This window comes from Elephas maximus, chromosome 9 (assembly GCF_024166365.1).
Source record: "Elephas maximus indicus isolate mEleMax1 chromosome 9, mEleMax1 primary haplotype, whole genome shotgun sequence".
NCBI lineage: Eukaryota > Metazoa > Chordata > Mammalia > Proboscidea > Elephantidae > Elephas > Elephas maximus.
The window spans coordinates 71,008,827-71,021,742 of NC_064827.1; the positions used below are offsets into that span (position 1 = coordinate 71,008,827).

The following is a 12,916-nucleotide window of genomic DNA, read 5'->3' on the forward strand; positions in this document are numbered from 1 at the left end:
CAGGGTTTCCTAACTATGCATAGTCCATAAAAAATACAAAGAAAACAAAGCACCAAATTAAAATAAGCCATAATGCCAAGAACATTTATTGTCGTAAGTTTTATTTTGTGTTTTTTAAGAGGAATTCAAATAACCATTTATTTAAATGTTTATAAATAACAATCCTATAAAAGCTGCCATGTCGTTAGCCCCTCATCAAATCAAAATGCCTCCAGGACTTTCTCCTTCAGAGACCAGTTTACTTGTTTCAAAAGTAGAAAGCTATTTTCAGATTAACACAGTCTGTTGGATTTAGCTTTTCACTCATCACAACTAATATACATTGAAAAATCAAGGTGTGTTGCGCTACTTACGTTTGTTCCTGTCCCCAGCTTTTCCCCAGAAAGATGAAAAAACAAAGTATACCCAAAAGGCCCATGGCTGGAGGTAGCAGTAAACCATGGGTAAAACCTTCTTAAAGTTACTCTCCTTTTAAATTAACTGAGTTTAAAGAATTTGGATGTTAGTTCTCTGGTTAATTATTAATATGAGAAAGAGGAACCTCTAAATAGAAAAACTAAAATCTGAACTACAATACCCTTTAACACCCAGCTATAAAGTAGAGATATTTTACAGGAGTATACAGCTAGAGAATTTATGTCAATTAATAGAAATAAAGGGACTCTAAAATAGGAGTTTGGCATTATGATGAATGGCTTAAAGCTAGAAACAAGTAAATCACATTGGCTTTGGCCTTTCCTCTCTTGACCCAGGACACTGACCTTATATCATCTGTTGGCATAACTCTGGTAGATCTACTCTATACTGATAGAGACCCACCTGAATCCAGTTTTAAATTAAGATGATTCTAGTATAAATTTGATTTAGACAGGGCTCACGAGGTGGTCCTTTATAGAAAACCTGAGTGGTAGGGTCCTTGGCACTGGAAATGACAAGGATAACCTGGGTTTGCAAAGGAGATCTACGGAATAATTCCTTTATCTACCCCAGCCTGGAGAAGCCGAACATCAGATAAAAAAAGATTGTGCCTGGCAATGAAAGTACCATACTGAGAACTCTGGACATCATTCTCTAGGAAATAAGTTGCCAGTCAAATACTTAGAGTAGGGAATAGATACCTTCCAATATTTATTAATTCATATACCACTAATTCAAAATTTGTATTCATTCAGGCACAGCATATCTTTCTTTTAAAAAAAACTCATCTTTCAATAAGAATTTTCATAATTTTAATTTAAGAATCAAGAAAAGAAAGCTTCCTATAACAACTGAGTCTAGTAATCAATTTAAAATGAAATCAAACTTTGACATTTTTAACAAATTATATTTTTATGAGATTTTATGTTCACTAGAAAAAATTTTATTTACTTTCTTCCTTTTATCAGTAGACATTTCTACCTTAGTCTATAATATGTACTTTAAACAGGTTTCTCTAAGTATATTTCTGTAATTCAGATATTTTATGGTCATGTTGGCGTTCTTCCCTTTGAATTAATAAGGTTCTATTGTACCAATGCTTTAGTACTGAATTTATTAGGGGAAAAAGGAGCACACAGGGAAATTTGGTATACAGATTTAACTAAAGATGTCTTTTGCATAGGTTATTGAAATGGCAAAAGTCTGCCACTGGTCTGACTATCAAGGCCCATTTATTTCAAAAGGAAATCTGTAAAATGATTAAACTGGATTGCGAAAGACGGGTCTAGTTAAAATAAACAAAGTACTTTTGCCATCATTTTCGGGAAAAGAAATTAAGGAGATAGCTAGAACACTCAAATCAACATAGTGAATATTTGTATTTTAAGTACAAAGAAGTTTGTTTACTTGTGTTATAGAGTACCAGTACCAGTTGCCATTGAATCAATTCCAACTCACGGCAACTCGATATGTGTCAGAGGAGAACTGTGCTCCACAGGGTTTTCAATGGCTGGTGTTTTGGCCATAGATCATCAGGTCTTTCTTCCAAGGTGCCTTTATGTAGGCTTGAACCACCAAACTTTCACTTTGTAGCACCCAGAGACTCCATGTTATAAGGTAAACCCATTTGCTGTTGAGTCAATTCTGACCCAAAGCGACCCTACAGAACAGAGTAGAACTGCCTCCATAGGGTTTCCAAGGAGTGGCTGGTGGATTTGAACTGCCGACCGTTTGGTTAGCAGCTGAGCTCTAACCACGGTGTGACAAGGGCTCCATGTTACAGGTAGATACTGATAAACTATATTTATAAATCACTGGCATAATTCTCTAGCAGAAAACATTTTTTAAAACATAGGTCTCAGAGGAGGAGCCAAGATGGTGGAATAGTTAGATGTACTAAGCAATCCTGCTGCAACAAAGACCCGAAAAGCCAAGTAAAACAGATGCAGACATCATTTCTAGAACCCTGAACCTTAAATAAAGGGGAAAAGTATTAGATTGGAAGTCACTGAGGACAAGAAGAAACTGTTAGAAAACAGGGAGGGACTAGAGATAGGAATGGAGGTTCCTGACCAAACGGCGTGATTCAGCATTTGCCGTCTTGGAATAAAGCCAACAACCATGCGCGCTGAAGGGCACCGCCACAGAATTCCCAATAGGAGACAGAGGTACAGTACGGATACACCCAGGACTAAGAAATACCATGTTTGCTGGCTGCATCTCTCACCTGGTAAACACAAGAACACACTCCTACAATGCCCATCCCTCTGGTGAATAGCAGGTATAACTGCCCCAACATAGTAACCCTGACTGCCGGGAACCAGAGTAGCAACCCACCCTATTGCCCTCCTCCATCTAGCCTCCTCTGCTTTGCCTTCACCTCCCCTCTCCTACTTTTCTCTTCCACTGCTGCCTGTGGCCCCAAGGGGGCCCGGACCCCAGGCCCCTTCCTGTTGGCTCCAGATCCCTCCTAGTGCTGCCTGCAGGCCCAAGAGGACCCAGCCTGGACCCCAGGCCCCTTCCCATCAGCTCTGGAACCCTCCCACCACCTGCCACGGCACCCAGGGGACTCAACTCAGACCTCAGGCCCCTTCCCATTGGCTCCAGACCCCTCCCATCACCCACTATGGCACCTAGAGGACCCAGCCCACACTCCAGGCCCCTTCCTGCTGCCTGCCCCAGCAACCAGGGGACATGGTCCAGACCCCAGTCCCCTTCCTGCCAGCTCCAGGCCCCTCCCACTGCTGCTGTGGCCCTGAGGGGACCTCGCCTGGACTCTAGGCCCTTTCCTGCCAGCTCTGGACCCCTCTCACTACTGCTCACACCCCTTAGGGAACCCATCCTGGACCCCAGGCCCCTTTCTGCCAACTCCAGATCCCTCCCACCACCTGCAGTGAAAACCAGAGGACCTTACCTGGACCCCAGACCCTTTCCCACCAGCTCTGGACCCCTCCCACCACCCACTGTGGCATGGGGGGGGCCTGGTCTGGACCCCAGACCCCTTCCTCCCAGCTCCAGACCCCTCTGCTGCCTGATGCAGCCTCAAGGGGACCCAGCCCAGATCCCAGGCCCTTCACCGCCAGTTCGGGAACCCTCCCCCTTGAAGACTGCAGCAGCCCCATTCCAGCTTCTGGCCTGGTTCATGCTGCAGACAAATGACCTATCTCCACCCCTGCCCTTCCTGCTGGACCTGCCGTGCTACACCATAGCTGAGCAACTGGCCCTGCACACCAGGACAATGTGGTGAGAACTATCCTGCCCACAAACGAGCAAGCAACAAAGCAGCCCACCCACCCAGACATAAGCAAGCAGACAAAACAAAAAACAGGACAAAAAACAAAAAAAACAAACAAACCTACAATAAATAAATAATAGCTGAATGTCTCAGAAACAGCAGACAGTAACAAAACACACACACACACACACTCACACACAAACAAACAAAATGGCTCCAGTAAGTGACCAGAATAAAGCAGCAGTTGACTTTTCAGCAAAAAAAAAAAAAAAAAGGCAATGGAACTATCTGACAGGGAATTCAAAAGTCTAATATTCAGGGTTCTCCAAGAGATTAGAAAAAGATCAAGGAAAATGCAGACAAAAATCATGGAAACTACAGACAAAACCAAACAAAACATAGCCAAAACCATACAAAACATAGCCAAAATCAAGGAAAACACAGAAAAAGCAATAGAAGAATTCAGAAAAATAATACAAGAACAAAATGTCAAAATAAATAATTAGAAATCATACAAAAACATTAATTAGAAATTCAAAAGATAAAACATTTCAGAAACGGACAATGCAATAGAAGATTTTAGGAGCAAATTTGAGACAATGCAAGACAGATTTAGCAAAATTGAAGACAAATCCATGGACACCACTCTGAGGAAAAGTCAGAGAAAAGAATGAAGAAGAATGAAGAACACCTAAGAACTATGTGGCATACAATCAAGAGCAAAAATTTGTGTGTGATTGGAGTTCCAGAACAGGGTGAGAAAATGGAAGACACAGAGAGGATCAGTAAAGATTTGTTGATGGAAAACTTTCCTAATATCATAAAAGATGAAAAGCTGATCATTCAAGAAACTTAATGAACCCCATGCAGGATAGACCCCAAAAGAAAGTCACCAAGACATAATCACACTTGCCAAAATCAAAGACAAAGAAAGAATCCTGAAAGCAGCTCAAGAAAAACAAAAAGTCACATACAAAGGAGAAGCAATAAGACTAAACTCTGATTACTTGCAAGAAACCATGCAGGCAAGAAGGCAATGGGAGGATATATATAAAACCTTGACAGAAAAAAATTGTCAACCAGGAATAATATATCCTGCAAAATTCTCTCTCAAATATGATGGCAATATTAGGATATTTCCAGATAAACAGAAATTAAGGGAATTTGTAAAAACAAAATCAAACTTATAAGGATTATTAAAGGGAGTCCTTTGGTTAGAGAACCAACAACATGAGACAACAACCTCAATCTAGGACATAGTTCAGTATCAGCCAAATATCGACCTATGTAATAAACCCTCAAGGATAAAACAAAACTAAAAGATTCAAAACAGGGAACTAGAGACATCAACCTGCAAATGACAAAAATGCAGAACAATAAAAGAGGAATACATGGTGTAGATACAGAACTTTCAAATGGAGATATTAAAAACCAAAGAATTGAAAAAATATATCAAGAAAACAGCAACCAAAAATGAGCAGGAGTGGCAATGTTAATCTCAGATAAAACAGACTTTAAGGCAAAATCCACCATAAAAGACAAGGAAGGACATTATATAATGATTAAAGGGACGGTCCACCATGATAATATAACCATAATAAATATTTATGCACCCAATGACAGGGCTCCAAAATACATAAAACAAACTCTAACAGCACTGAAAAGAGAAATGAACAGTTCCACAATAATAGTAGGAGGCCTCAAAAGCCACTCTTGGTAAGGGATAGAACATCTAGACAGAAACTCAGAAAAGATACAGAAGATCTTAAGGCCACAATCAATCATCTTGACCTCATAGACATATATAGAACACTCCACCCAACAGCAGCAAAGTACATATTCTTTCCCAATGCACATGGAATATTCTCCAGAATAGACTACATCTTAGGCTACAAAGCAATGCTCAAAAAAAAAATCCAAAACACTGAGATAATACAAAGCATCTTCTCTGATCACAAGACCATAAAAGTAGAAATTAATAGCAGGAAGAGCAAGGGAAAAAATCAAATATATGGACACTGAATAATACCTGGCTTAAATGCCACTGCGTATAGAAGAAATCGAAGGTGGAATAAAAAAAAAATTCTAGAATCAAATAAGAATGAAAACACATCATAAAAAAAACCTATGGGACACAGCTAAGGCAGTGCTCAGAGGTCAATTTATAGCAATATGTACACACATTGAAAAAGAACAGATAAAAGCAAAATGTTAGCCCCTACAACTCAAACAAATAGACAAAGAACAGTAAAAGAAGCCCACAGCCACCAGAAGGTAATAATAAAGATCAGAGAAGAAATAAATGAAATAGAAAAACAATAGAAAGAATCAGCAAAACCAAAAGTTGGTCCTTTGAAAGGATCAACAAAATTGACAAATCATTGGCCAAACTGACAAAAGAAAAACAGGAGAGAAAGCAAATAACCCAAATAATAAATGAAATGGGGGACATTACAAGAGACCCAAATGAAATAAAAAGGATCATAACAGAGTACTATGAAAAACTGCACTCCAACAAATTTGTAAACTTAGAGGAAATGGACAAATTTCTAGACACACACTACCTACCTAAGCTAACTCAAACGGAGGTAGAAAATCTGAACAAACCCATAACAAGAGATTGAAAAGGTAATAATAATTAAAAAAAAAAAAAAAAAAACCCAACAGGGTGGGGCGGGGGGGGTGGGGACTCCTGGCCCAGATGGCTTCACTGGAGAATTCTACCAACATTCAGAAAAGAGCTTACACCAATACTACTCAAACTATTTCAGAACACAGAAAAGGAAGATACTTCCAAATTCATTCGATGAAGCCAGCAGAACCCTGATACTAAAACCAGGCGAAGGCACCACAAAAAAAGAAAATTACAATATCTCTCATGAATATAGATGCAAAAATTCTCAACAAAATTCTAGCCAATAGAATTCAGCATCATATAAAAAAAAAATACACCATGACCAAGTGGGATTCATACCAGGTATGCAAGGATGGTTCAACATTAGAAAATCAATGTAATCCACCACATAAATAAAACAAAAGAAAAGGATCACATGATCATCTGAGTTGACACAGGAAAGGCATTCGATAAAGTCCAACACACATTTCTGATAAAAACTCTCAATGAGATAAGAATAAAGGGGAAATTCCTCAACATAATAAAGAGCATCCATACAAAACCATGGAAACCCTGGTGGTGTAGTGGTTAAGTGCTACGGCTGCTAACCAAAGGGTCGTAAGTTTGAATCCACCAGGCGCTCCTTGGAAACTCTATTGGGCAGTTCTACTCTGTCCTATAGGGTCACTATGAGTCGGAATCGACTCGATGGCACTGGGTTTGGTTTTTTGGTTTATACAAAACCAACAGCCAACACCACTCTCAACAGAGAGGCTGAAAACACTCCCCCTGAGAATGGGAAGAAGACAAGGATGCCCTTTATCATCACTCCTGTTTAACACTGTGCTGGAAGTCCTAGCTAGAGCAATAAATCAAGAAAAAGAAATAAAGGGCATCCAACTTGGTAAGGAAGAAGTAAAACTATCACTATTTGTGGATAATAGAGAACCCAAAGGACTCCACAAGAAAACTTACTGGAACTAACAGATTCAGCAGAGTGGCAGGATACAAGATAAAAATACAAAAATCAGTTAGATTCCTATACACCAATAAAGAGAACTATGGAAATGATATCAGGAAAGTAATACCATTTATAATAGCCCCTAAAAAAATAAAATATTTAGGAATAAATCTAACCAGGGATGTAAAAGGCCTACACAAAGAAAACTACAAAACACTACTGCAAGAAACCAAAAGAGATCTACATAAATGGAAATAATATGCTCATAGTTAGGTAGACTCAACATTGTGAACATGTCAATTCTACCCAAAGGAATCTACAAATACAATGCAATCCAATCCAAATACCAACAACATTCTTTAATGAGATAGAAAAACTAATCATTTACTTTATATGGAAAGGAAAGAGGCCCCAGATAAGCATTACTGAAGAAAAACAGCAAAGTAGGAGACCTCACTCCACCTGACCTCAGAACCTACTACACAGCTATGGTAGTCAAAACAGCCTGGTACTGGTACAACGATAGACACATTGACCAAAGGAACAGAATCTAGAACCCTGATGTAAATCCATCTACCTACGGCCACTTGATCTTTGACGAAGGCCCAAAGTCCATTAAATGGGGAACAGTCTTTTTAACAAATGGTACTGGTAAAACTGGATGTTCATCTGCAAAAAAACAAACAAAAAAAGAAAGAAACAAGAGCCATACCTCACATCATACACAAAAATTCAAAATGGCTCGAAGACCTAAATATAAAGCCAAAAACTATGAAGATCATGGAAGTAAAAACAGGATCAACACTAGGGGCCCTAATATATGGCATAAATAGCATACAAACCATACAATCCACAAACATCAGACGATAAGCTAGCCAAATGGGACCTCCTAAAAATTAAACACTTATGCTCATCAGAAAACTTCAAACAAAAGAGTAAAAAGAGGACCTACAGACTAAGGAAAAATTTTGGCTATGACATATCCGACAAAGGTCTTATCTCTAAAATCTATAGGAAAATCCAATACCTCTACAATAAAAAGACAAATAATCCAATTAGAAAATAAGCCAAGGATATGAACAAACACTTCACCAAAGAAGACATTCAGGCAGCTAACGGACACATGAGGAAATGCTTGAGATCACTAGCTATTAAAAAAAAAAAATTAGAGAAATACGAATCAAAACTGTAATGAGATACCATGTCACCCCAACATTACTGGCACAAATAAAAAAAAAAAAGAAAATCACCAATGTTGGAGAGGTTGAGGGGAGATAGAAACTCTTATGCACTACTGGTGGAAATGCAAAATGGTACAACCATTTTGGAAAATGATATGATGTCTCCTTAAAAAGCTAGAAATAGAAATACTGTATGATCCAGCAATCCCACCCTTAGGAATATACCCTAGAGAAATAACAGCTGTCACACGAATAGATATATGCACACCCATGTTCACGGCAGCATTATTAACAATAGCAAAAAGTTAGAAACAATCTATGTGCCCATCCACAGATGAATGGATAAACAAAATATGGTACATACACACAATGGAATACTATGCAACAATAAAGAGCAATGATGAATCTGTGAAACATCTCACGACAAGGATGAAATCTGGAGGGTATTATGCTGAATGAAATAAGTCAATCACAAAGACAAATGCTGTATGAGACCACTATTATAAAAACACATGAAAATGTTTTCACACAGAAACAAACAATCTTTGATGGTTATGAGGGAGGTGAAGGGTGGTGTGATAGTTAAGGTTGTGTGTCACCTTGGCTGGGCCATGATTCTCAGTGGTTTGGCAGTCATATGATGTTGTGATCACTTCCATGATTAGATTTAACTGGGTCACCTCCATGATGGGATCTGCTGTGAGGAGCCAATCAGTTGAAAGAGAGTTTCCTTGGGCACGTGGCCTGCATCAAATATAAGTGGACATTCTGGCAGGGCTCCAGAACTTTTGCTTGCTCTGGATCCTGCAGCTGGCTCCTGTTCATCTGACCTCTGGTTCTTGGGACTTGAGTTAGCAGCTTACCTCTGGTCTTGCCTGCCGATCTGGGGATTTGTTAATCTTCACAACCTGTGAGCAAGAGCCGTGCTCTCTGACCTGCCAACCTTGGATTCTTCAGCACCTGTGGCTATGTGAATTAGGAGACGCCTCTATCCTGACCCATGGACTTGGGACTTTCCAGCCTCTGTAAGTTGTTTTTATAACTGCATGAGCCATTTCCTTGATATAAATCTCTTTCTCTCTCTATATTTATATGCTTTACTGGTTTTGCTTCTTCAGAGAACCCAGCCTAAGACAGGCAGGGTGGGAAAAACACTAACGAGATAGTAGATAAGTGGTAACTTTGGTGAAGAGTAAGACAGTACACAATACTGGAGAAGTTAGCACAGCTTGGCCAGGATAAAGTCATAGAAGTTTCACAACACGTCCAAACGTCCCAAGAGACCATCTAGCTCAACTGGCATAACACGGTCTATAATGAAAATGTTCTACACCCAACTGTGGTGAATAGCAACTCCTCTCTTAAAAGCCTGCAAGCAACCATCTAAGATACATCTACTGGTCCCATCCCTACAGGAGCAAAGGAGAATGAAGAAGACAAAAGACACAAGGGAAAGATTAGTTCCAAGGACTAATGGACCACAACTACCAAAACCTCCACCAGACTGGCCCAGAACAACTAGATGGTGCCCGGTTACCACCACCGGCTTCGCTGGCAGAGATCACAATAGAGGGCTCTGGACAGAGCAGGAGAAAAATGTAGAACAAAATTCAAATTCATAAAAAGAGAAAGAAAGAAAACAGGCTTGCTGGTCTGATAGAGACTGGAAAAATCCCAAGAGTATGGCCCCCGGATACCCTTTTAACTCAGTACTGAAGTCACTCCTGAGGTTCACCCTTCAGCCAAAGATTAGACGGGTGTATAGCGCCAACATCATCATTACATCGTCATGCTTGGTAAAGTACAGGGTCAGTGAAAAAGAGGAAGATCCTCAACGAAATGGATTGACACAGTGGCTGCAACAATGGGTTCAAGTATAACAATGATTGTCAGGATGGCACAGGACCGGGCAGTGTTTTGTTCTGTTGTACATAGGGACACTATGACTTGGCACCATCTCAATGGCGCCCAACAACAATAACAACAATTTAGGGCCAACGATGGCACATGTGAGGGATGTACTTCATAATTCAGTCATGTATACCAGACTAATGAGCACACCAGCCAAAAGCAAAGATAGGAAGGCAGGAAGGGACAGGAAAACTGGTTGAATGGAAACAGGGAACCTGGCGTGGAGAAGGGGAGAATGTTGACAAATTGTGGGGTGGGCAACCAACGTCACAAAACAATTTGTACAATGACTGTTTAATGAGAAATTAATTTGCTCTGTAAACTTTCACCTAAATCACAATGGAAAAAAAACACACACACACACAGGTCTCAAAGTTTCTCAATAGAATCAAAATTCAACAATTTACAGATTCTCAACGGCGTTTAAAACTTTTTTATTGGCCTTCTAAGCATTGCTCAGAGGCGAATCGTTCTTTACATTTTTAAGTGTTGACCTTTGGGAGAATTTTTGGTTTTTATGCATCTACTCTATCACTAAAAGAGGAGAATCTCAGATCTGGCAGAAACACTGGTGGTCACCTAACCTTCCTGCTAAACCAAAAAACCAAACCCGTTGCCGTCGAGCCGATTTCGACTCATAGGTACCTAAAAAAAGGCTACCTTAATTCTGCCCTCAAGATCAAGCCCAAATGACTTCGTTCACAAGACCCCTATTGATATAAGTCCTGCTTACTTCTCCAGCCTCAAGGGTACTTCTAACGTGAAGAATAAACAGCAGCTTCAGAATACTACTTTAAAAGTGCCACCAGCTGGTAGTAACTTAATGGCTTCTCAAAGCTGACTGGAATAACTTGTGCTAAGGGTCAGTGCTAATGGTAATGCTTTCCCAAGGTAAACTCTAAAAAAAAAAAAAAAAAAAAAAAAAGGTAAACTCTAGCTCCCACCTTATGTCTCTTCTGAGATCTAGCTTCTTCGATTCCTGGAAATAACAAGCCTGCCTTGCCTCTTCACATGAATGCTGAAATGTGATGTCCCTTAGCACTGAAAATCATATAAGCACTTAAAGAGTTCTTACAATTATTTATTTCTAGCGTCGTACTCTCTCTCAAGCTTTACCAACTCCTTTCTTTCTGCCTGCAAACATGCAAGTCTCCCTTAATAGAAAAAAAAAAAAAAAGCCAAATACCACAATGCCTTTTAATAGATTTTTTTTCTTCCCAGATCACTGCCAAAACTTTCAAATCTTAGGCTACCGCCCAACTGTATAATTTTATTTCTCTCCCATACATTCATAAATTTGCAAAATAATTTCTGGATGTCTCCATGAAAATTAGATAGAAAGAATATAATAAATGAAGAAAATGATTGCCCAGAGGCAGAGAGGCCAACTGATGTTGGTTGGTATGATGCGGTATTACCCCCATTTTACAAAGAAACTAATGAACAGAAAGCGGGGGGGAAGCCCAGAAACACAGAGCCAGAGCCAGCTATACAATTTGCAGACCTCCTGCAAAATGAAAATCCAGAGTCCCTTTTTCAAAAAGAAAAACAGTGCTGTTATAGGCACTAACATATATATATTTTTTCCTTTCTTCTGTGGTTTCTCTTTCTTGACTTATCACAGTGATTTTGTCATTTAATGTTTTTCTAGGTAAGGGAAAATTAAAAATTTTAATTATTGGCATGAATTTTACCATTCATCTTTGTATTGTACAATGCCAGTTTTGAATACATATATGTTGTTGTCAGTTGCTGTCGAGTCGATTCCAACTCATCTTGACCCCATGTGATGTGTCAGCATTACCAAAATTACACAATTTGTACTTCATAGACATGGATAGGTATGCCATAGGTAAGAGTGAAAATGCAGCACAAAACTCAACTTTTTATTCCACTTCTTGTTAAGCACATAGATGTGTCACCTGAGGCAAATCATCAACACTCTATTTTTGCTAACTGTTGAGTAAGAAAAACCTGAAAGGAAAAGGAACTATGGGTTGCCCTGTTTCCCTTTCTTTCTATGTCATCATTTGCAGCATAAGTGGTTAGCTAACGCAGGGAAGTAACAGAAAGAAAGGATATGATAATGTTTCTTGGCCATTTGTGTTTCTTAGAATGTCACTGCCTTCTTTCAGTGTTCAAAACGAGTCCTAGCTCCAATGGAAAATGTGGCCTCTTGGGGCTCTCTGTGCTCCCGATTGCTCAGTCATAGAAAGACATAACATACCTACCTTGTACTTGCTTCTCAAAAATATTGTCTCTCCCTCTTTTATATTCCATCTTTTACTCCTCTTCTTTATAATATGTACTTGAGTATATCTTGTATTTTTTTAGGGTTTTTATGTTTCCCAATCTTAATTGGGCTTTACCTTTCTTATTTATAAAGTGGAAGATAATATCTACTCCGTCCATCTAACAGGGTTATTATGAGTTTCAAATAATATTTGTTAGAGCTCTGGTGTGGGGGAGGGGGGCAGGGAACTGGCTTCTGTTGCTCTCTAGTTTCTCTCTTTGAGTTAGAAACCAAAATTTCAGCATTTTGTATGTGATGGGATTGTTGCTGTGGGTTTTCATATATGATGTTATCTGATATTTTG

The 12,916-nt window shown here is 39.3% G+C and overlaps 1 protein-coding gene across 2 annotated transcripts in view; it reads right to left on the reverse strand.

Annotated features, from left to right (window-relative positions):
• Positions 1 to 12,916, reverse strand: part of C5 (complement C5) — a 143,735-nt gene that overhangs the window by 109,542 nt on the left and 21,277 nt on the right. Inside the window, exon 1 of one of the 2 annotated variants that reach the window (XM_049896902.1) lies at positions 354 to 484. The exons of the other annotated variant lie outside the window; for it this stretch is intronic. Coding sequence (XP_049752859.1) covers positions 354 to 418 — 65 coding nt within the window. The 5' untranslated portion in view covers positions 419 to 484. Of the gene's footprint in view, positions 1 to 353; positions 485 to 12,916 lie in introns of those variants that run through there. 2 annotated transcript variants of the gene reach the window in all.